This window comes from Microcaecilia unicolor, chromosome 6 (assembly GCF_901765095.1).
Source record: "Microcaecilia unicolor chromosome 6, aMicUni1.1, whole genome shotgun sequence".
Classification (NCBI taxonomy): Eukaryota; Metazoa; Chordata; class Amphibia; order Gymnophiona; family Siphonopidae; genus Microcaecilia; species Microcaecilia unicolor.
The window spans coordinates 315,998,513-316,021,582 of record NC_044036.1 but is presented as its reverse complement, the minus strand read 5'-3'; the positions used below and the strand labels follow the sequence as shown (position 1 = coordinate 316,021,582).

General features: G+C 46.2%; 1 protein-coding gene across 4 annotated transcripts in view; it reads right to left on the bottom strand.

The window, feature by feature from the left end:
- UNC13D (unc-13 homolog D) overlaps positions 1-23,070 on the bottom strand; it is a 118,077-nt gene that overhangs the window by 36,996 nt on the left and 58,011 nt on the right. For all 4 annotated transcript variants that reach the window (XM_030208244.1, XM_030208245.1, XM_030208242.1 and 1 more), the window contains exons 12-23: positions 22,510-22,599; positions 21,213-21,316; positions 19,872-19,989; positions 18,893-19,017; positions 17,949-18,039; positions 14,582-14,638; positions 13,061-13,158; positions 10,581-10,632; positions 6,181-6,311; positions 1,493-1,613; positions 209-352; positions 21-116 (exon numbers count right to left, since the gene is read on the bottom strand). In XM_030208244.1, the coding sequence (XP_030064104.1) occupies positions 21-116; positions 209-352; positions 1,493-1,613; positions 6,181-6,311; positions 10,581-10,632; positions 13,061-13,158; positions 14,582-14,638; positions 17,949-18,039; positions 18,893-19,017; positions 19,872-19,989; positions 21,213-21,316; positions 22,510-22,599 (1,227 nt within the window). The remainder of the gene's footprint in view (positions 1-20; positions 117-208; positions 353-1,492; positions 1,614-6,180; positions 6,312-10,580; positions 10,633-13,060; positions 13,159-14,581; positions 14,639-17,948; positions 18,040-18,892; positions 19,018-19,871; positions 19,990-21,212; positions 21,317-22,509; positions 22,600-23,070) is intronic.

The window sequence follows — 23,070 nt, the reverse complement described above, 5'->3', positions numbered from 1 at the left end:
AACAGTCTATAATCTCTTACCTTGTTGGCGGTGCTACCTTCATCCTCCTGAATCCCTATCTCCTCAGCCCTCTTCTTGATCAGTGCACAGTAAGTGAGAGCAATCCGGCACATGTCCTGCAAATCAAAAGAACAAGGGAAAGGGTGAATGTGGGAAGCAAAAGGCAGACAGCAACCAACACTCCCTGCTCTAGCTCACATGGTCCTACCTCTGTGAACTTCACCATGATCACGAAGGCTTCCTCAGGTTCTGGCCACTCCAGCTGCAGCCACGTTCTGATGATCTGTGTGTAGCATGTGGAGAGGTCCACAGTGGATGAGCTGTGTTTACGCAGCTCTGTCACAGGCTTCAGCTGAGGGGAAAAATACCAGTGAGGGGACGGAAGGAGGTAGAGATGTCAACTGAATAATATAGCACCAACAAGGGCAAATAATTCAAATTGGTTTTTCAAAAGTGGGTTAAAACATTTACAGCCCCATTTTACATAAGAGTGTGTATATATATACATATATATATATATATATGACATTAGAATGCTTTATATTTATATTATATATTTTGAAATTTGTCAACATGAAGAAGAAGGGTTCTGTTCAAAAGCTAATCAAAAAACGTATTGTTAGTTCAATTAAAAAGCTATCATCTTATTTTCTTTTCTCTGTTTTGTTTACCTTTGAAAGTGGCTACCACACTACTTTATTCAAGATAGAATGTAGAAATCGGAATTGAGACATCCAGGTTGGGACATGTCAAATTCCAGTAGCCTGTTAGAAAAGGATCTGCCAATATAAAACCTTTTCTGAAATATATGCACATGCACTGGCTACGTGCGGTGGGAGCAACCATTTTTCAGCTGTCAACGTCTAAAACATCAATGGGGGCAACTCAGCAACCTAAGCATCTACATGTCAGCGTTTACATACGTGTGTGGGTATTTCAGAACATAGACATGAAAGTACTGACATAAATGTATATTGGAAACCTACACATCTAAATACTCCCAATTAAGTACAGACGCTTAATTATTCAGCAATATCAATTTTGGGAGGGAAAAACTCCCCACAGGGAATTAAAAGGGAACTTCCCTAATCTCTCCTGTAGAGCATTGCTCAAAATGAGCACTTTTACAAAACCTAAATTCTGTTATCAGAGACATGCATTCCCCTCAGAATATAGGTCTGTACTCTTTGGCTCCACCCTAGACCCACCCAAACCCCGCCCCATTTCCATATGCATGTATTGTAGATTTACATGTGTGACATCAAGGTTTTCTAAAATTGGAGTTTCAACATTTATTTGACATACATGTGTAAATGCAGCTATTTAAGGGCTTCTGAAATAAGGGCCCCAATGTTTGACTCATTAAATGCCATTAAAATCCCCTATTCTGTATCACTAAGTAACAGGAAGAACTTTTATAAAAACATATATTCTAGAACTATATTGTGGAAGCAACAGAGTCCCCGATGAGAAGCTGGCAGCTTGCAGTTACCTGGTCCATCTGAACAGCTCTCTGGACTCTCTCTAGAGCGGTGCTGTAGGCTTTCTGGAGCCAGCTGGGCAGGGCATCTTTGAACCACTGGTGGTAATCTTCCAAAGCCAAGTGGACATCCCTGAAACACAACAAAAAGCCCATAGCGCTGCCGCTTGTACAAGGAAACTATCATCTGAAAATGAGCTTATTTGAGGCCAGGGGGAAGAGGGAGATGACTCACCACCTGCCAAAGCTCTGTACTCCCCCCCCCCCCTCACCTGAAGACTGGGTGCTTTGTTCCTAGAATGTCCCCCTCACTCTAGAATCTCAGCACCTAAATGTAAGTGCCATTTGCATGCTAAGGTTACAGAATACGAGCACTTGTGCGCATGTATTTGCACGGGGGCTTATATGTGGGCAAGGCAAAGGAGGGGCATAGACAGGTCCCACGTTTACAGAACATCTAGGCGCCTGCATTTGCATCACAGAGTAGGCGTAACATAAACAAGGGGAGATAAGTAGGTACTTTTTCATGTGAAAATGTCGATTAACGCTCTATTCTATAATGGCATCTGGATTATTGAACAGCACATGTAGGACAATTCTATAAATGGCACTCAAAATTGAGTGCATCTTCCTAATTGCTATCCTATAAAGAGGCACACGCAAATCCTTTAGCAACTGAAAAGGGGCGTGGCCATGGGAGGGTCAGGGGCATTCACTACAGATGTGCGTACTAATACAGCGTTCGGGGAATCTGCGCCTAATTTACAGTGGTGGAAATAAGTATTTGATCCCTTGCTGATTTTGTAAGTGTGCCTACTGACAAAGACATGAGCAGCCCATAATTGAAGGGTAGGTTATTGGTAACAGTGAGAGATAGCACATCACAAATTAAATCCGGAAAATCACATTGTGGAAAGTATATGAATTTATTTGCATTCTGCAGAGGGAAATAAGTATTTGATCCCCCACCAACCAGTAAGAGATCTGGCCCCTACAGACCAGGTAGATGCTCCAAATCAACTCGTTACCTGCATGACAGACAGCTGTCGGCAATGGTCACCTGTATGAAAAACACCTGTCCACAGACTCAGTGAATCAGTCAGACTCTAACCTCTACAAAATGGCCAAGAGCAAGGAGCTGTCTAAGGATGTCAGGGACAAGATCATACACCTGCACAAGGCTGGAATGGGCTACAAAACCATCAGTAAGACGCTGGGCGAGAAGGAGACAACTGTTGGTGCCATAGTAAGAAAATGGAAGAAGTACAAAATGACTGTCAATCGACAAAGATCTGGGGCTCCACGCAAAATCTCACCTCGTGGGGTATCCTTGATCATGAGGAAGGTTAGAAATCAGCCTACAACTACAAGGGGGGAACTTGTCAATGATCTCAAGGCAGCTGGGACCACTGTCACCACGAAAACCATTGGTAACACATTACGACATAACGGATTGCAATCCTGCAGTGCCCGCAAGGTCCCCCTGCTCCGGAAGGCACATGTGACGGCCCGTCTGAAGTTTGCCAGTGAACACCTGGATGATGCCGAGAGTGATTGGGAGAAGGTGCTGTGGTCAGATGAGACAAAAATTGAGCTCTTTGGCATGAACTCAACTCGCCGTGTTTGGAGGAAGAGAAATGCTGCCTATGACCCAAAGAACACCGTCCCCACTGTCAAGCATGGAGGTGGAAATGTTATGTTTTGGGGGTGTTTCTCTGCTAAGGGCACAGGACTACTTCACCGCATCAATGGGAGAATGGATGGGGCCATGTACCGTACAATTCTGAGTGACAACCTCCTTCCCTCCGCCAGGGCCTTAAAAATGGGTCGTGGCTGGGTCTTCCAGCACGACAATGACCCAAAACATACAGCCAAGGCAACAAAGGAGTGGCTCAGGAAGAAGCACATTAGGGTCATGGAGTGGCCTAGCCAGTCACCAGACCTTAATCCCATTGAAAACTTATGGAGGGAGCTGAAGCTGCGAGTTGCCAAGCGACAGCCCAGAACTCTTAATGATTTAGAGATGATCTGCAAACAGGAGTGGACCAAAATTCCTCCTGACATGTGTGCAAACCTCATCATCAACTACAGAAGACGTCTGACCGCTGTGCTTGCCAACAAGGGTTTTGCCACCAAGTATTAGGTCTTGTTTGCCAGAGGGATTAAATACTTATTTCCCTCTGCAGAATGCAAATAAATTCATATACTTTCCACAATGTGATTTTCCGGATTTAATTTGTGATGTGCTATCTCTCACTGTTACCAATAACCTACCCTTCAATTATGGGCTGCTCATGTCTTTGTCAGTGGGCACACTTACAAAATCAGCAAGGGATCAAATACTTATTTCCACCACTGTAGGTAATGGGGATTTACACCGGGGTTCAGCTGGCCATGGATACGGTGCCCAACTCAGGACCCCTTTTACCAAGCTGCAGCAAAAGGGGACCTGTTTTTCATGTGTGCAGAGGCCCCCTTTTACCGCAGCTGGTTAAAGGGAAGTCTCGCTTACCTACAAGAAATGACCGTGCGGCAAGTAAAGCACTTGCCGCGCGGCCATTTCGGAGGGGAAGCCCTTACTGCCACCCATTGAGGGGGGCGGTACGGGCTCCCACGATAACCCGGCGGTAACTGGAAAGCACGTGGCACTGCCCCGTTACTGTCGGGTACACTCTGGTGCTACAGAAATAAATAAATGTTTGGAACACCGGAAATGACGGCGCGCTAGGGGTGGGAAGTACCACCGGGCCTCTACTGTAGCCTGGCGGTACTTTGTGTACAGCGAGCGGTAATCCTGTGTTGGGCTTACCACAGCTTAGTAAAAGGAGCCCTCAGAGCACAGTTTATAGAATAGCAGTCAGTCTGATTTTTTTTCAGTGCCCACATTTGGGTGCCATATACTGACTTTAGTCCTTAATGCCCAGCATTTCACGTACACTTTGGCGCTTATCTTTTGGTGCACTATATTGAACTGCGCTCTGTGCACACGCATAGCCATCCTTACTAATTCTAATCATCTGAAAAATTAGGCTATTAAAAAAGGGGGGGGGGCATGGGAAATGCTATTGATACTGATGAAAAGAGCTATAGCCTAAAACAGATCATTCCACTGAATATCCTTACAGACCACCCCAGCACCACATAGATGTGCCCAGGCAGAGCATGGGTGGGGGCCTTGGCAGGGCTGGAATTTATCTGAATCTGGATAACCTAGGACAGCTAAAAGGTTGCCTTAGTTACTCAGATAAGTTATCCAGATAGTGGATTGAATATTGCTAATATCGGGTTAAATTCCGATACTGCCATACAGTGGCTAAGCCATGGGGGGCCTTGGAGGCCTAGGCCCCCTCCAAACCCTGCATCATTCATCCATTAAAAGGATGGCAGGGATGTTGAGGCCTTGACAGTCAAAAAAAAATTCACTGCCAAGTCGTCCCTGTCCTCCTCTTTCTGCTGCAAGAAACAGGAAGTCAGTGGTGTGACTCCAGCCACCAACTCCAGGACTCCCCAAGCATGTCCAGTTCTTGCACAAACTAAGCATGTGTGAGGAGTCCCAGTGTCAGCAGCTGGAGGCATGCCACCGACTTCCCGTTTCCTGCAACAGCAAAAAGGAGGAGCGGAGTGGCTCAGCAGCAAATTTATTTGGCGGATGGGGCCTCGGCATCCCCGCCATAAAAAGTATTTTTAACATGCACACAGGGGGAGGGGAGGGAATGTGCTGGTCCCCCCCCCCCAGTCCACCACTTGTAGGGTTACCATATGTCCGGATTTACCCGGACATGTCCTCTTTTTGAGGACATGTCAGGGTAGCCGGGCGGGTTTTGCCAATCTGCCCGTTTGTCCGGATTTCTGGACAAACAGGCAGGCTGGTGGGCGGACGGCTCGCCCACCAGCCTGCCCGTTTGTCCAGAAATCCAGACAAACGGGCAGATTGCTAGCCTCCCCTCCCCTTACTTACTACTGCCCTGGTGGTCTAGTGACCTCTTCCGCCTTCGGGCCCCTCTTTCCTGCCCGGCACGCTGCCCTGCATGCATCCTTCCTGTTGCTGATCTTGGCGCCGATTCAAATTGGTCACCGAGAGTTGAAGTGACCTCGCGAGACTTCAACTCTTGGTGGCCATTTTGAATCGGCGCTGAGATTAGCAACAGGAAGGATGCATGCAGGGCAGCGCTCCAGGCAGGAAAGAGGGGGCTCTTTCCTGCTCCAAAGAGGTCACTAGACCACCAGGGCAGTAGTAAGGTAAGGGGAGGGGGGGAGTGACGGGGTGTGTGACAGGGGGAAGGGGAAAATGTGACAGGGGATGGAGCGAGGGTGTGAAAGGGGGCGGAGTGAGGGTGTGAAAGGGGGCGGGCAGGGTGTGAAAGGGGGCAGGGCATGTGCTCCTTTGGGGGGGACAAAATATGGTAACGCTAACCACTTGGCCACCCAAACTCAGAGGGCTGGCTTACTCCCTTGCTGCAATAGCGCCATCCATGTTTAGACAGTGGTACTGAATATCCAGATATTTTTTTGTGTGCCATGGCCACTGAAAGATTTTAATTTCCATTTAAGTATTTTCAGATAGGCCACAAATACTAGTCAAATCCCTGGCTGCAGATTCCTGAAACTCCTCTTTCATCAGCTCCCAGGCTCCACCTCTTCTTCCCTGCTGTATCCTAATGAGTAAGGGTCTTGACTAGTAGTGAATGCGTACATGCTACCTGTTGGGCAGGTTGATGCAGAGGTTATAAAGTTCCTTCAGGTCCATGTAGAGTTGGTAAAGATGCTCAGATGTGGTCTGGGACATGCCTCTATCAATCTGCCCCATTTGCTCCATCACATGCTGTGACACCTGCAGAGGGCAACAAAGGGAGGAGAAATAAACTCTGGATATGGTTAGAACGCATGTGGAGAGGCACACTTGAAGACTTCCCGTGGATGACCTGTCAAAGAAGGGACACAGCAGCCTTTGATATATGTTAGGAAATGAAGGTACTTCCAGGCCAGCCCAGTGGCTGTGCTGTGCATTACCATGTGGAAAGTCTGAGGTTTAGTCCTTGAATCAAACCTTCTACTGTTCAAGTCAGCTGAGGATACTGCAAAGCAGGGCAGAATTTATGCTTATTATGACCCCTAAGTTCCTGCATTCTTGTTTCTTTTATTACTCCGATAATACTCAACTTATTTCTCTCCACCAATACTTTGTAATCCCAATTACTATGTAAACTGCATTGAACCTGCTTTGAGTTGGAAAGCGCGGGGTACAAATGTAATAAATAAATAAATAAATAAACATTTAAGAAGCCCCCTTTGATTAAGTAAGAAGTACATTTTGGGTTCAATATTTTCCATGCTAGTGAAGCATGAGGGCTCTTTTACTTATTTATTGTGATTTAATAACCACCTTTATGAAGGGATTCACCCAAGGCAATGTACAGCAGGTACAGTTTAACATACAATTTACAATTTTGTTAACAGCATAACAATAGTAAAATGACCAAGAATAAACATAAATACAATAAATGAAGTAAACTTGAAAACAGTAAATTGAAACCTAATAATAGAACTACAATGAAACAGTATAAAAAAATACACACATTTAACAGCAGTGGAATTCAAATACCAGAGATATAATACAATGTTAGCATAATACTAATGATAAACCTAATAAGAAGCATTAGAACATTCAACTAATATAGATATGATGCTAAAGATTTTCTACAATACGGCTTACCACATAGCTGAGGGACCAAGAGCAGATATATGATGGGATCAAGATGCATGGTTTTATGAGAAAGTGGGATGTTTGACCAAGGCAAAACAAAACCTGGAGAGATGAATCTCAAGAACACTTGTTTATTGAGGAAAACAAGTGTTCTTGAGATTCATCTCTCCAGGTTTTGTTTTGCCTTGGTCAAACATCCCACTTTCTCATATACCTGTGTTCACCCGTGGGGCGTTTGAGTTCTCCGCTTGACTGCGGATTTGTTTGATCAAGATGCATGGTACAGAGTCAGTTGGGATAATTTGATGGTTAGTTAAACTCAAGGCAAGTTCTTGACTTGCAATGTGAGGCTAAAGTTTATGTAGCTTATATATAAATCCAGCCCCATAAGGCAGCATTCACATTCCCAAAGAATCATTGTCATTGCTTACAGTGATACCTGGTGGCCATATTAAGGGTTCTGGAAGGAGCCTTGGTGCACAATTCCCTGAGTCACATTCACTGCTTATAGATACACCTGGAGGGGCATAATCGAAAGGGATGCCCAAGTTTTGTTCAGGACATCCTCGCAAAATGTCCCGATGGAGGGGCAGGGAAACCCGTATTATCGAAAAAGATGGACGTCCATCTTTCATTTCGATAATACGGTTGGGGACACCCAAATCTTGAAATTTAGGTAGTCCCTAGAGATGGTTGTCCCCTAGACTTGGTCGTTTCTGATTTTCGGCGATAATGGAAACCAAGGACACCCATCTCAGAAACAATCAAATGCAAGCCCTTTGGTCATGGAAGGAGCCAGCATTTGTAGTGCACTGGCCCCCTGACATGCCCTAGGGGGCACTGCAGTGGACTTAATAAATTGCTCCCAGGAACATAGCTCCCTTACCTTGTGTGCTGAGCCCCTCAACCCCCCCCCCCCCAAAACCCACTACCCACAACTGTACACCACTACCATAGCCCTTACGAGTGAAGGGGGGGCGCCTAGATGTGGGTACAGTGGGTTTCTGGTGGATTTTGGAGGGCTCGCTGTTTCCTCCACAAACGTAACAGGTAGGGGGGAATGGGCCTGGGTCCACCTGCCTGAAGTGCACTGCACCCACTAAAACTGCTCCAGGGACCTGCATACTGCTGTCACGGACCTGAGTATAACATCTGAGGCTGGCATAGAGGCTGGCAAAAATATTTTGAAAGATATTTTTTGAGGGTGGGAGGGGGTTAGTGACCACTGGGAGAGTAAGGGGAGGTGATCCCCGATTCTCTCTGGTGGTCATCTGGTCAGTTCGGGCACCTTTTTGTGCCTTGGTCATAAGAAAAACAAGACCAGGTAAAGTCGTCCAAGTGCTTGTCAGGGACGCCCTTTTTTTTCCATTATGGGTTGAGGACGTCCATGTGTTAGGCACGCCCAAGTCCCGCCTTCACTACACCTCCAATGCACCCCCTTGAACTTTGGTCATCCCTGCAACGGAAAGCAGTTGGGAACGCCCAAAATCAGCTTTCGATTATACCGATTTGGATGACCCTGTGAGAAGGACGCCCATCTTCCGATTTGTGTCAAAAGATGGGCATCCTTCTCTTTCGAAAATGAGCCTGCTGGTGGCCATATTCAGGATCTTGAAACTTTTTAGATACTTCCAATGCAAATTTACTGTATAGTTTAAGGTTATCCTGTAAGTTCTTACCTATTTTAATAATAGCCAAGAAAATATCCTTTAATGAAATTTCTTGCAAAACTTGAGGAATATCTAGAAATGAATATGAATGAATAGACTAAGTAACAGGAACAGGTATCTTCACCATCTGAGTCCCAGTTGCTCCTTGCAGATTGTCAGGGTTTCCACTCACAATTAACTCCAAAGGAGGAGGCGTCCCGTTCACTTGCTCCAGAGCAGATGCTAACTCTCCTAAAGGTACAGGTTGTGGAGGTGGGGTATGAACCTCCTGCAAAAGGAAGGTCTCAGAAAGACAGAGAGAGAGATGCTGATTGGAGGTTATTGCCAGACACCAAGAATGCCTTCAGATGTTGATCCATGGGCCCCTTCACAACAGTCGGAGTCTCAAATCTCTTCAAATCACTCTCTCTCTCTCTCTCTCTTCCCCATTGGAGCAGGAAGAATGACAAGCTTCTTACTCCTCAGGCTCCAAAGGGGCTCCTAAGGGATGGGATTTGCTTCTTTGGTCATGCCCCTTTGGGCACACTTTAGCCACATACCGTAGTAGGACCATCTTGATATAGTTGGAAGAGGGCCTCCTCTGATGACACCAGGAGCTTGAAGGCATCCAACAGGTTGCATGCACACTCATGCAAAGGTCCGGGTGATTCTCAAAGAACTTTGCGGTAGGACCGCCTTGATATAGATGGAAAGGGGCCTCCCTGATGACACCGGGAGCCTGAAGGCGTCCAACAGGTTGCCAGCACACTCAAGCAAAGGTTCGGGTGACTCCCGAAGAACTTCATGGTAGGACTGTCTTGATATAGATGGAAAAGGGCCTCCCCTGATGATACAGGGAGCCTGAAGGCGTCCAACAGTTTGCCTGCACACTCACACAAAGGTCCGGGTGACTCTTCTGGAAATAATTCTCAAGAGTGTTCACACAAATCTATATTATTTGATAACATTATATGATATAAATTAATATTAGTATTCATTTTATGTCTAGTTATATATTGTTTGTGCAATGAAGGTATGGTAAAGTATTTGTATACAGTTTTTAATTCAGATTTAATAAAGAAATTATATTGAAGTTTTGAGCACATTTAGGTGGTTTTACTGAGATATTGTTATACAATTTACCACTTTACTAATACATTATATACCCATTTATTTTTTATTTAAAGTTACGATGAATATGCATGAGATTCAATTGCATGTACTGCCCCCGTTGTATGCAACATGGATCTTGCACATATTCATTGGGGAAATCCTGAAAACCTGACTGGGCTGCCCACCCCTGCTCTAGAAAGTGTATAAGATATCAGGCAGTAAAACGGAAATAAGGGTAGGCCAGCGTGTTGAATTTGATGAACTAGTTTAAGGACTTTGTTAGGGATACAAAATGAATCAGGTAAGTCAGGTCATGTGATCCCAACATTTTGCACCTGTTATATTTGCGATAAGCTGTAACCATTTTAATTTGGTGAGATGTATCCCCTGAAAATGAGCATTACAATAGTCTAACTGACTAAGAACCAAAGAATGGAGTAGTAGGGTTGTCATGTAAGTCCCCTTGGATATGTACAAAGAAGAGTCAGTGACTGACCTGACGAAGAGGAATAATTCTCTAAAGTTAATCCATTAAAAAGGCACCATCTGATTCCAGAATTCCAACATAATTTAAAGAAATATTTGCATCTGTCTCCTGCATATGTAAGATCTTTAAAGATGAAGATATGCTCACCAGCCGCTGGAGTTCCATATACGTGATCTTGAAAATGTCCACTTTCACAATGCTGCAGGAAAGGAGGAACCAGCATGAGGAATCACAGAGAAATTGTAAGCAGGACAACTTCACCAACTACACCCAGCTTTTAACTCTGGCAGCCGAGTTCCAGAAAATAATCCCACCTGCTGATGAGGAAGAGAACAGGACAAACTGTCCACAGGTTTATGGGCTACTGAGGCAATACAAGTGGCAACAAGACTAACCAGGCAGTGTTACCTGGGAAAGTGGACAACCAGTGATAGCTGAGTACATGGACAGTGTTCTAGCAAGTATTGCGCGAATAACCCTAGAGGCGTAAGTTACACTGTTTCACCGATTTTCTCTTATACCTTAAAAAGCAACAAAAGCAGCTATCCAGTAATTAATACCTTTCTAACTAGTAAAACAGGCCCGTTTCTGACACAAATGAAACGGGCGCTAGCAAGGTTTTCCTCGCAGTGTGTATGTTTGAGAGAGTGTGTGTGAGAGTGACTCTGTGAGAGAGAGTGAATGTGCGAGTGTGTGTGTGTGTGTGACAGAGAGAGAGTGAGACTGGCTGCGAGTGTGTCTGTGAGAGAGAGAGAGTGTGTGTGTGTGAGCATGAGAGTGTGTGCCAGGGCCCCCCCTCCCTTCCAGTTCCAGGGTCCCCCCTCCCTGCCGCCCTCTGAGTTCCAGGGTTGTCCCCCTCTCCCTCCCTCCGAGTTCCAGGGTTGTTGTCCCCCGCTCCCTCCCTCCCTCCCTCTGAGTTCCAGGGTTGTTGTCCCCCTCCCTCCCTCCGAGTTCCAGGGTCGTCCCCTCCCTCCCTCCCTGCCTAAGAGTTCCAGGGTCGTCCCCTCCCTGCCTCCTTCCGAGTTTCAGGGTCCCCTCCCTCCCCTGCATTATGCTCTCTCTCCCCTGCATTCATCCATATGCAGGCAATGTCCTCTGTGCCCTGCCCCCTCCATCCATCCATGTGCAGCATCTCTCCCCTGCCCCCTCCACCTCCCTCCGAGTTCCAGGCCCCCTCCCGAGTTCCAGTGTCCCCCTCCCTCCCATTTCCAGGGTCCCCCCTCCCTCTGTCCCTCCATCCCACCCTCCCAGTTCCAGGGTCCCATGGAACTGGGAGGGAGGGGGGACGGAGAACGTTGGAGGAGTGACGTCAGCAGGTGGTTACGATCCCAGTGAGACACATTGGAATGTTGGAGGAGCAAATTATTATATTAGAAGATGTGCATTCTTCTAAATCTGATCTCACTTTTCTGTTACATAAAATAAGTATTTTTGGGAGAGAGAAAACCAACATACAAATCTTAGCTTGAAACTAGCTGGAGCATCCCTGCTCTACACTTCCAATCCTTACCCAGGGGCAGACTGATAGTGATCTGAGCCCCCAGGCAGTGAGGGTGATCTGGGCCCCCCCTGCCACTGTCTGCCGCCCCCACCACCACCGCTGTGCTGCTTTCCCACCCTACTGCCGCAGCTGCCACCCTCCTCTCACACACCACAGTCCCCCGAGCCTCAGTGGGCTCTTCCAGGGTCCTACCTTGAAGTTCTTTGGTGGTCTAGTGGCTTCTTTGGGAGCAGGAAAGAACCCCACTCTTTCCTGCCCACTACTGCTATTCTGTCCGGCACCACCATGTTTTCAAAATGGCAGCTGAGACTTCCTGCAGTAGTCTCGTGGGTCTCAGGAAGTCTCGGCAACCATTTTTAAAACATGGCGGCACCGGGCAGAATAGTGGCAGCAGGCAGGAAAGAGTGTTGTTCTTTCTTGCCCCCTGCAGAGGCCACTAGACCACCAGGGACCTTCAAGGTAGGACTGAGGGTGGGGGGGGGGGGTTGTAGAGTGCAGCAGCGGGCAACCAGGCAGAGCCTCTGAGTCCTCGGAAACTGCCAGGTTGCTCGAATGGTCAGTCCAGGGCCGCCGAGAGACTGGGCCAGGCCCGGGACAAGGCCGCCCCCGGAGCTCCCCCTCCACCCGCCACCGGGCCCTCTCTCCACCCTGGGCCCTCTGTACTGACCTTAAGCGCCTCACCTTCGAAAGCGCAGCAAGCAGCGGCAGACCACTCCTTCCTTCTGTGTCCCGCCCTCGCGGAAGTTACATCAGGTGAGGGCGGGACACGGAAGGAAGGAGTGGTCTGCCGCTGCTTGCTGCGCTTTCGAAGGTGAGGCGCTTAAGTTCAATGCCAGGGAGCGATAGTGGGCGGGCGGGCCGGACTGCGGCGGCGCCCGCCCAGAGGCCCGGGCCCGTGGAATTTTGTCCCCCCTGTGCCCCCCTCTCGGCGGCCCTGGGTCAGTCTGCCCCTGCCCTTACCACAGAGATTTTGTTTATTATTGTGTGCAAACAATAGTCAGACAGCCAACAGCAACCTTATTGGTTCTATGAAGTGCTGCCAAACCACCATCCAGCTGGGTCAGTAGACAGGAATAATCAAAGGCCAGATTCTGTTAAGGATAGACACGCTGCCCCGGAGTCTTACTTGACAAAGAACTTGTTCCAGGTTTTGATACAGCTCTGAAGGTCTCCATTCACCTCTGACACCAGGGTCACCAGAGACTTTGTGTTCTCCTCCTTGCTCTGCCAAAGCACAAAGAGAATTTGAGTATGTTCATGATATTTGTTTTATGAAGGTCAGGAGGCGGCAAGATGGGAGAAGAATGAACCAAAGGTGTCAACAGAAAAGGTCAAGATATTAGTATAAATATGCTGATATCAGGTCTGCAAGAAATCTGGTTTCAGTATTATACCATTACTCTTATAATTCCTTAAGTCTGTACATGCAAGATATTTCACATACTTCTTATGTTCCTGCTGTAGAGCTGTGTACAGGCAGGTTAAGGAGACTTCCTGAAGGTCACATCATTAGCGGCGGAATTGAAATTGGAGCTGTGATACACGACCAGCTAATGTTAATAGGACCAGTACAATTACAAGGGCAGACAACACTATCTGATTTAACTCTCTCCTTCCCTAATTAATGCACTATACGTACACTGCATTGAGCGGGAAGAGTACACACAAACACACACGTGCAAGCACAGAGGAGGGATGGTCCTGGGTGCAAGAGCAACTGGTGTTTTGGGACAATGCCAAACTGCAGTTATTTAGCAATGGTGCCGCAGACCAGAGGTCACTGAGATGGGTATCAATAAACAAGGACTGGGGGGTCTGCTTAAACTGGACTCTGATTTTTTTATAGATGCTATTAGCTTTTTATTTTTACAGTCTTTTACTAGAACAGCATAAGAATTGCCATACTGTGAGTCCAAAGATCCATCTACGTGTAGCCCAATATCCTACTTCTAACAATGGCCAATCCAGGTCACGAGTACCCAGCAGAATCCCAAAACGTAGCAAGATACCGTGTTACTAGAAGACTTCAGGTTTCTATATGTCTACTCGCAATTTCCAAATTGTGCCAAATTGCTTTTCTAATAAAATATAAGAGAAGAGACGGCTGAGGGGAGACATGATAGAGGTATATAAAATAATGAGTGTAGTGGAACAGGTGGATGTGAAGCGTCTGTTCATGTTTTCCAAAAATACTAGGACTAGGGGGCATGCGATGAAACTACAGTGTAGTAAATTTAAAACAAATCGGAGAAAATGTTTCTTCACCCAACGTATAATTAAACTCTGGAATTCGTTGCCGGAGAACGTGGTGAAGGCGGTTAGCTTGGCAGAGTTTAAAAAGGGGTTAGACGGTTTCCTAAAGGACAAGCCCATTAACCACTGCTAAATGGACTTGGGAAAAATCCACAATTCCAGGAATAACATGTATAGAATGTTTGTACGTTTGGGAAGCTCGCCAGGTGCCCTTGGCCTGGATTGGCCGCTGTCGTGGACAGGATGCTGGGCTTGATGGACCCTTGGTCTTTTCCCAGTGTGGCATTACTTATGTAGTTATAAAAATAATAACAGCCCACCCGATATTCAAAGTGATTAAACTGGGCAGGAGAGGCCGTTGAGTTCTTTGAAATAAAAAGGTGCTGGGTCCCACCTTCACCATGGGCTGCAGGTGCTGTCTCTTCAGGTCAAACCACTCCTCAGTGCCAAGCTGCAAGAGAAGCAGAGAGAAGATGAAAGGAAAGATATCGTCTTGAATGTATCAGGAAACCCGTTCCAGCAGTTCAGAAACAAACACAAAGAGACCCTTTTGCTAAAATGCGTTAAAATCTGGGTTTAATGCGTTTTAATTCGGCAGTTTCCCACACACTAAGCCCAGATTTAACACATTTGTTATTTGTTATATTTGCATCCCACATTTTCCCACCTATTTGCAGGCTCAATGTGGCTTACATAGTACCGGAGATGCGTTCGCAGACTCCGGTGTGAGCAAATACAAAGTGATGTTGTGGCAAAATAAAGTTCATGTGGAGCAGACAGTGGAAGAGTTGTGTTGTGTCCATTACGTACTTTAGTTTTGTTGTGTTGCAGAGATCAGGGATTTAAGGTGGATCGGTAGGGTATGCCTTTTTAAACAGGTTAGTTTTTAGTGATTTCCGGAAGTTTAGGTGGTCGTACGTTGTTTTCAAGGCTTTTGGTAATGCGTTCCACAGTTGTGTGCTTATGTAGGAAAAACTGGATGCGTAAGTTGATTTGTATTTAAGTCCTTTGCAGCTTGGGTAGTGCAGATTTAGATATGATCGTGTTGATTCGGATATGTTTCTGGTTGGTAGGTCAATGAGGTCCGTCATGTAACCCGGGGCTTCGCCGTAGATAATTTTGTGAACCAGGGTACAGATTTTGAAGGCAATACGTTCTTTGATTGAGAGCCGGTGTAGTTTTTCACGGAGGGGTTTTGCGCTTTCAAATCGCGTTTTTCCAAATATAAGCCTGGCTGCCGTGTTTTGAGCGGTCTGAGGTTTCTTTAAGATTTGTTCTTTGCATCCCGCATAAATTCCATTTCAGTAGTCTACGTGGCTTAGTACCATTGGTTGCATCAGGTTGCGAAATGTTTCCCTCGGGAAGAATGGTTTGACGCGTTTGAGTTTCCACATTGAGTGGAACATTTTCTTTGTTGTGGATTTCAATTGGCTAGTGTTAAGTTACGGTCTATTGTAACGCTGAGGATTTTCAGGCTGTCTGAGATAGGGAGGGTGTAATCTGGAGTGTTAATACTTGTGGGGTTGTCCGTGCTGTGTTGGGATGAGAGGATGAGACAGTGTGTTTTTTTATAGACGCTATTAGCTTTTTATTTTTACAGTCTTTTACTAGAACAGCATAAGAACTGCCATACTGTGAGTCCAAAGATCCATCTACCTATAGCCCAATATCCTACTTCTAACAATGACCAATCCAGGTCACAAGTACACAGTATAAATCAGTATTTAGGGCTTTTTAATTAAAAAAAAATTTTTTTTTGCAGGTCCCATGCTAATTTTTCCATTAGTGTGCGGGACTGACAAAAAGCTTAACACCACAGCACTTACCACTTCCTAAATAGGAGGACCTAACTGCTCCTGTGTTAAGCCTGCATGCGCTAATACAAATGTGCCAGCTGGACAATGCTTCCATGCCCATTCTCACCCATAACACGACCCCTCCTGAGAAAACATTTTTAAAAAAAATAAATAATGCGCGATTTAAGTGTGCAAACTGGCAAATTATTGCAAAACACTTTAACATGTATTAGGACTTATTGCCCTTTAGTAAAGGGGTCCCAAAATGAGCTACTGCCCTCTGCAGTCAATAGCTGACATGATCACCTCGAGCTTTCTTTACGCTGCATGTTCACCAAACCAAGTACAGGCTGGGTTCCTGGATTAAAATTACATCTAAGGGCATTTTTCTAGGTCAGCCAATATTCCTGTGCTCGGGTCAATATCTACTATAATAAAACTCACCCTCAACGTTCTGAAGACAACGTTCTGAAGTCACTCAGTCACTCCCTGAAGGGTTCATGGATTCATGGTGGTGAAGCCACAACACTGACCATGTCTCTCTGCCCCGCCCTCGCATGACGGACCAATCAGAAAAAACACCCTCAACATTCTGAAACACAAAGGACCATCACAACACCGTTCCCAGGCAACACTAGGCAACGTAAGACGGACCAATCAGAGGAAACTACGTGACAATAAGGGAGGAGCATTCCCCAGCAGAATGGCTCATTATCTGTGCAGCACGGAGAGCACAGAACCACCGCTGGAACGAGAGAAGAATATTCCTGCTGTGGGTATGTGCAAAAATAGACCGGGGGGGGGGGATTTTTAAATGCATAATGCCAGTACTGAAGAGTGCCAGCACAGACTATATTTGGGATCGCTTGACATGGAGTCAGAGGAGCCGGAAAACAACGTGCCCGTCACCATCTGGGACGTGGGCGAACAGGACAAGCTGCGGCCCAGCTGGAAGGATTACCCGCGACCCAGCCAGCAGCAAACAGCGACCAAGGACAGCACAGCACATCCCCCAACCCCCAAGCAAAAAACAAAACAAAAAAAAGACACACATCAACACACACACACACACAAAATAACTCTGTGACACATACACACACACACAAAAAAAACCACATGCTAGCGCCCGTTTCATTGGTTTCGGAAACCGGCCTTTTTTACTAGTTTTACATATTACACACGATGAAACCTCTCTCTGTCTACATACTGTGGGCCCAATATTAGCTCAGCTAAACGCGTTGTGATTGGCTCAAGGACTTCCAGGTGTCTCAGCTGAGTGAAGCACTGCCAAAAAAGACATTTTTATTATTGCGGGGGTGGGGGGGGATGACGGCCAAAATGGACATTTTTTTTGGGATGGGCGTCCTCAACTGCACTCTCCTCTGGATCGAGCCACATCGGAGGGGGTGAGCAGCGTGGCGTCTTCAGGGGGGGGGGGAATGACGGCCAAAATGGACTTTTTTTTAATGGGCGTCCTCAACTACACTGTTGAGCCACATTGGAGGGGGTGAGCAGTGTGGCGTCTTTGGGTGGCACAGGGAGGCGTATTTGGCATGCTCAGAACAGCCAGCATAATGCTTGGCTGCTCTGCGCATGCTCGACTGGCCGATTGGCCGACTGTTTAACAATGGAATAGAGAATGCAAGTGAGCAGCTCATTTGCATTCCCGTTCTTTAATGCATGCCCGTTCCTTACCGATTCGCTAAGGGAATCGGTAAGGGAAGGGCTCTAACGATTGTTTAGTGCATCTGGCCCAGAGTCAAAGACTTTGCTGAATCCAGCACATGTCCTTGTCACCCAGTGAAAGAAACCAATCAGATTCATTTGGAACAAAATCTCCTCCCACAATTGCTGTTCTATCCTTCACAACTTCTTCAACGTGTGCTGGCTCTGTAGTGAGATCACTGTCTTCACACAATACTACAGAATCTTTCCTATCAAAGTGGAATGTAGCTAAACCTCTACCTGGATAGCATCGGTCACTTTTTGCTGGAGATCAGGGATCAGAGGGCAGAGTTCTCGGAAAGCTTTCATTTTACACATTTGGGTAAGGATTCTGCAGGAGGAAAATAAAATCAGAAAACAGCAGCTCAATGGCAGGAAGGACCAAACACCGAGAACTGCCTACAGGATACAAGAAGCACCTGCTTGTAAAGCTCTGCTCACGATCTATAAGTGCATCCCACATGTTCTGCACAGGGAATGCTCGCATCCTATGGCCTCTATCCTCACAAGCTGCAACGAATGCCCACTTCTTCACCTCTACACACAACACAGCCACAAATATGTACACGTGCATACAAAGAGTGCCACAGTCTGCTCATATGAAGAACACCTAAAAACAGTGACAAATAAAATAGACCTTGATATTGAGATGTAGAGGATATGAGAATCTGGGGGTGTAGTAGATGGACCAGGCTTCTAGTTTCCTAAAGGGCAGGGGTAGGAACAAATTTACATCTGATGCACTCCTAGGTTCAGTATCTTTAGTGTCTGTTACTAGCTCTCCCCCCCTCCCCCCCCCCCCCCCCTCCCACCAATTCCAACTCCCACTACCTGCTCTGTTATTGTCAGTGGGAGGAAAAGAAGGAAGAGAGGATCATATTGGGTTTGGAGCATATAAACATGAGGTCAAAAGTTGGGAGACCCTCAAAAACTTACTACAGATTTACACTTTAACCCCTGGCATGCTATGCAATGCAGCCTAGGCCATAGGAGCCACATCTGTGGGTGTTCGAGCATCCCCAATATTGAACAAACTCCTTGACTTCCATTGGGTTTAGCACCCCCAATCATTTTCAAAACTTGGCTCCTACGGCCTAGGCATAGGCCTGCTGAGCCTAACAATACACCCAGCCGTAGGTGTGGGATATCCTGCATTAAGAGACTCTGTGTGACGGATCACTGACCTGAGCAGGCCCTGAAGCCGCTCTTTAGATTTGGGAGCAGAGAGGGGGAAGATGATCCGGTACTTCTGCAGGAGAGAGAGTCCGTAATCCAGAAGCGCCTCAAAGGACTCAGCCAACTCCTCCTTCTGCAAATCAAGGAAATAAACATCTCTAGATTACAAAACACTTGATCAATATCTCTTTCAACACTCACCTTCACAATCCTCCCTCCCTCGGGTGTTTTTAGGAGCACGGTGTGCTCTCTGGAAAGTATTATCAGGATTTTCCAGCCTCCTTTCTCCCCACCCTCCTCCGCCTGGTCCCATGCAAGGGCAGTTTATCCCTCCTTCTCTAGCATGGGTTTATTATTTATTTATTTATTATTCGGATTTATTTACTGCCTTTTTGAAGGAGTTCACTCAAGGCGGTGTACGGTAAGAATAGATCAAACATGAGCAATAGGCTTAAAAATATTTGAAAACAATACAAAGTATGGCATGGTATACTACTTGCAATGACAACAGAATTATGTACTAGAACATTATAACTGGTATTGAAGGGTAAGGCAAAGTTGTAAGATATAGATGGGTAAGAAAGTAGGAAGAATTAGAAAGTAAGGTGACTGATTTGAAGAAAGTTGCACATGGAGGAGTGGATAAACATGTCCCGCTGCAGTATATGCAGCCTGAGTACTCCTTGTGTGTGTGAGTGAGACTAACAAGTTGGTTAGTTATCAAAGGCATATCCCTCTCCCTAGCAATGGATTCTCAGGATGCATCACTGCCATCCCCAAGAAAGCCTGTCTCAGGGTAACTGAAAAGTGGGTTCTTAGGAATATCTATCCTGCTCACACAGATCTAGGCCATCTTTGGTGACCTCTCCACCCCATTTCCCATTCCCTAAACCATTTCAAGCACACAATTACCAGAGATATCCCCTGCCCCCTTTCCAGCCCTGGGTTTTGGGTAGCCCATAGCAGCAGTGTTCTTTCTTCTTATACCTGTTTGTCCTGCAGCCTGTTCTGAACCCACTGGTATTCGATGCTGGTAATCTGATGGAGCAGGCAACCGCTGTTGAACTCCAAGATCTGATACAGCTTGCTGTATGCCAGCCACTCTCTGTATCAAAGAGAAAGCAGAGATGCAATGAGGGCAGCTGAACACATTGCTGGGGGTATAAGAGGCTTTCAGCAGCCAGTGTCTTGTTCCCAGGTACTATTATTTTCATTTATTTATTAGGATTTATTTACCGCCTTTTTGAAGGAATTCACTCAAGGCGGCGTACGGTAAGAATAGATCAAACATGAGCAATAGGCGATTACAGCAGTAAAAATATTCAAATAACAATACAAAGCATGGCGTAATATACTACTGACAATGTCAACACAATATGTAATAGAACATTTTAATTGATAGTGAAGGGTAAAGCAAAGATGGAACATATAGATGGGTAAGAGAGTAAGAAGAGTTAGAAAGTAAGGTGCCTAATTTAGAGAAAGTTGCACGTGAGGTCAGAGAGATGGTTAAGTATTAAAGTGAAACCTCAGCTATGCCAGCAGCAGCTGAAAATTCTGAAGGCATTTTCAAATCTGGGTTTCAGCAGGCTTAACTGCAGCGTCCAAAGTTACGCGCGGAATCCGCGCTAAGAAGGTATTCAGCTGAATAGCATCTTAGCGCAGATCTTTCGAGTGCTCTTTACTGAACCTAGCCCTATGCACCAGGGCCGCCGAGAGTCGGGGCCGGGCCCGGGCCCGGGACAAGGCCACCCCCGGGCCCCCACCCAAGGTCGCCACCCACCTGAAGTCTCCGGGCCCCCCCCCCCCACCCGCTACCGGGCCCGGACCTAACCTTAAGCCTCCTTCTTTCACTTCGCGCAAGCAGCAGCAGGGCAGACCTCTCCTCCTTACTTCCGTGCCCCGCCCTCGCGGACGTTACGCCAGGCGAAGGCGGGACACGGAAGGAAGGAGTGGCCTGCCCTGCTGCTGCTTGCGCAAGTGAAAGAAGGAGGCTTAAGGTTAGTTCCGGAGCGAGGCAGGCGGCCGGGCCACACTGCAGCGGTGGCGCCGGGCCCCCCCCGGAGGCCCGGGCCCGGGGACTTTTGTCCCCCCTGTCCCCCCCTCTTGGCAGCCCTGCTATGTGCATAAATGGAAACTCCTCTCCAATCCTGCCCCTAGGAACAACATTCAGCCCGAGTAAAGTTACGTATGTACAGGCTGTACCTGCATAACTTTCTCTGCAAACCCCTGTAGCAGGCCTGGCCCTCTATGGGCAAGGGATGCAGGCATTATGGCGGCTTTGTAGAGGGAAAGGAAGGAATTCTGAGCTGTGTGGATGATACTCACGCCATGCCCTGATGGAATTCAGACAGGTCTTTCTGCGTGGCGTGCAGGAACAGGATGGTGCTGGCATGCTTACTGAGCTCCCCATCCCAGGATGTGCTCCCAGTCTTAGGCAAAGGGGGGGAAAGCAGGTCCATTAACCCTTCATATGCCATTAGAAAAACTGAAAAGTAGCACACTTAATCCCTACTCCTCTTACATTGAATTTCTACTACATTGTAACCCAGTTCATGCCGATGTAAATCATAAAATAAATAAATAAATAATTATTATAGATATCTCTCTATCATATATATTTTTTTTGTTTCAACAATTTTTTATTGATGAGGTCACATGGTATACAATTCCTCTCTATCATATTTTATATACCATTTTACTGAAACGTATTCATTCAACATGGTTTACAGGCATAACAAAACAATAAGCTAGAATAAAAATCAAGAACCAAACAGAAAATAATTGCATTAATAAATCCTAAAATACTACCATCGACAGTCAAAACTTAAATTTAAGCACTAAAACTTCAATTGGAGGTCGGGAGGAAGAAAAGTCTTCAATTCCTTACTGAACAACATCAAATTAGTTTCTGCTTTTAATTAATCTGGGAACTTATTGCCATATTCGGGACCTACAACATTAAAACCTTGTGATCTCGAAGGGGGGGAAGAGGGGGGGCAGGATTAGTGAGGGGAGGGGGGCGGAGAGGGGTAAAACCACAAGGGGAAATACATATAAAAGTTTGGCACTCTTATTTTAATGGAACTGTCACTGTAATGGCCATGTGGTCAGTATTCTTTGGTAATAGTATCCTTTCCTGTATAATATTATGCCAACAAAACAGATTAAAAAAAAAACACCTTGTGATCTCCAGGCTACATTAAAAAAAAAAAAACTGTCCAGACCTGGTGTCTTGAAGATTACCTTGTTGAGATATTAACTAACATTTAGGTACATAATCCAGCAAATTAAATGCCACCAAAGTCAGCATGTTAGCAATAACTGTTGGTCTGAGTAGAGCTTACTACAGTCCTTATACATGCTGTGGTGTCAAAATACAGCTACCAATCCCTGCAAAGAAATGTCCTTGTCTTCCTTCTCTGTACCCCTCCCAATTTCTACTCAGTCCAATGGTTTGAATGACCTATACTGGCCAATAAAGTACCCTATGGCCTGCTCAGTATGGAAACCAGTAGTTACAGAGATCCTGAACGCTGCATGGCTTGGTGCAAACTCTGTCCTATGATATAGTACAAGCTCTTTACTCAGTGTCCCAGGTGCTAAGGTGACTAAACAGCTGTACCTGATGGTGAGTGATCTCATGGTGGACAAACTGCTGCAGCAGCTGGCGATGGACGGTGTAACTTGGCTTTTTGCTCTGGGCCGTTGCTCGCTGAAACGTTGAGGGAAATAAAACAGGTGATGATGGCCAAGGCATTGAGAAGAAGGGAAAACTAACCCCAGCCTCTCTTCATGAGGCTCCATGGGAATCAGAACAGGAGGACAGACATGCCCAGTGCAGATCAATGTAATTAATTCAACTTTAATATGGCACCTATATTCTGCATACAAGGTGAACTACAAACAACAGCATCATATCATTCAACTCATACAAAATAACTTACAATAAAAACCTCCCATACCATAATAAAGTACAATCTCCCAATAAACAAACATAAATCACAAATGATAAAATCATTAAATGACCAGGTTTCACGTAGTAGCATAGTAAATTATGCGAGAGATAGATCGCTATGGCCCATTGAGTTTATGCAGGAAGAATGTTGGAGTTGCAGCTGCCGCACAGTGCGGTTTCGTTTTCCCGTGCCTTTGTTTTGGGGATTGTACATAGAGGCAATTTACA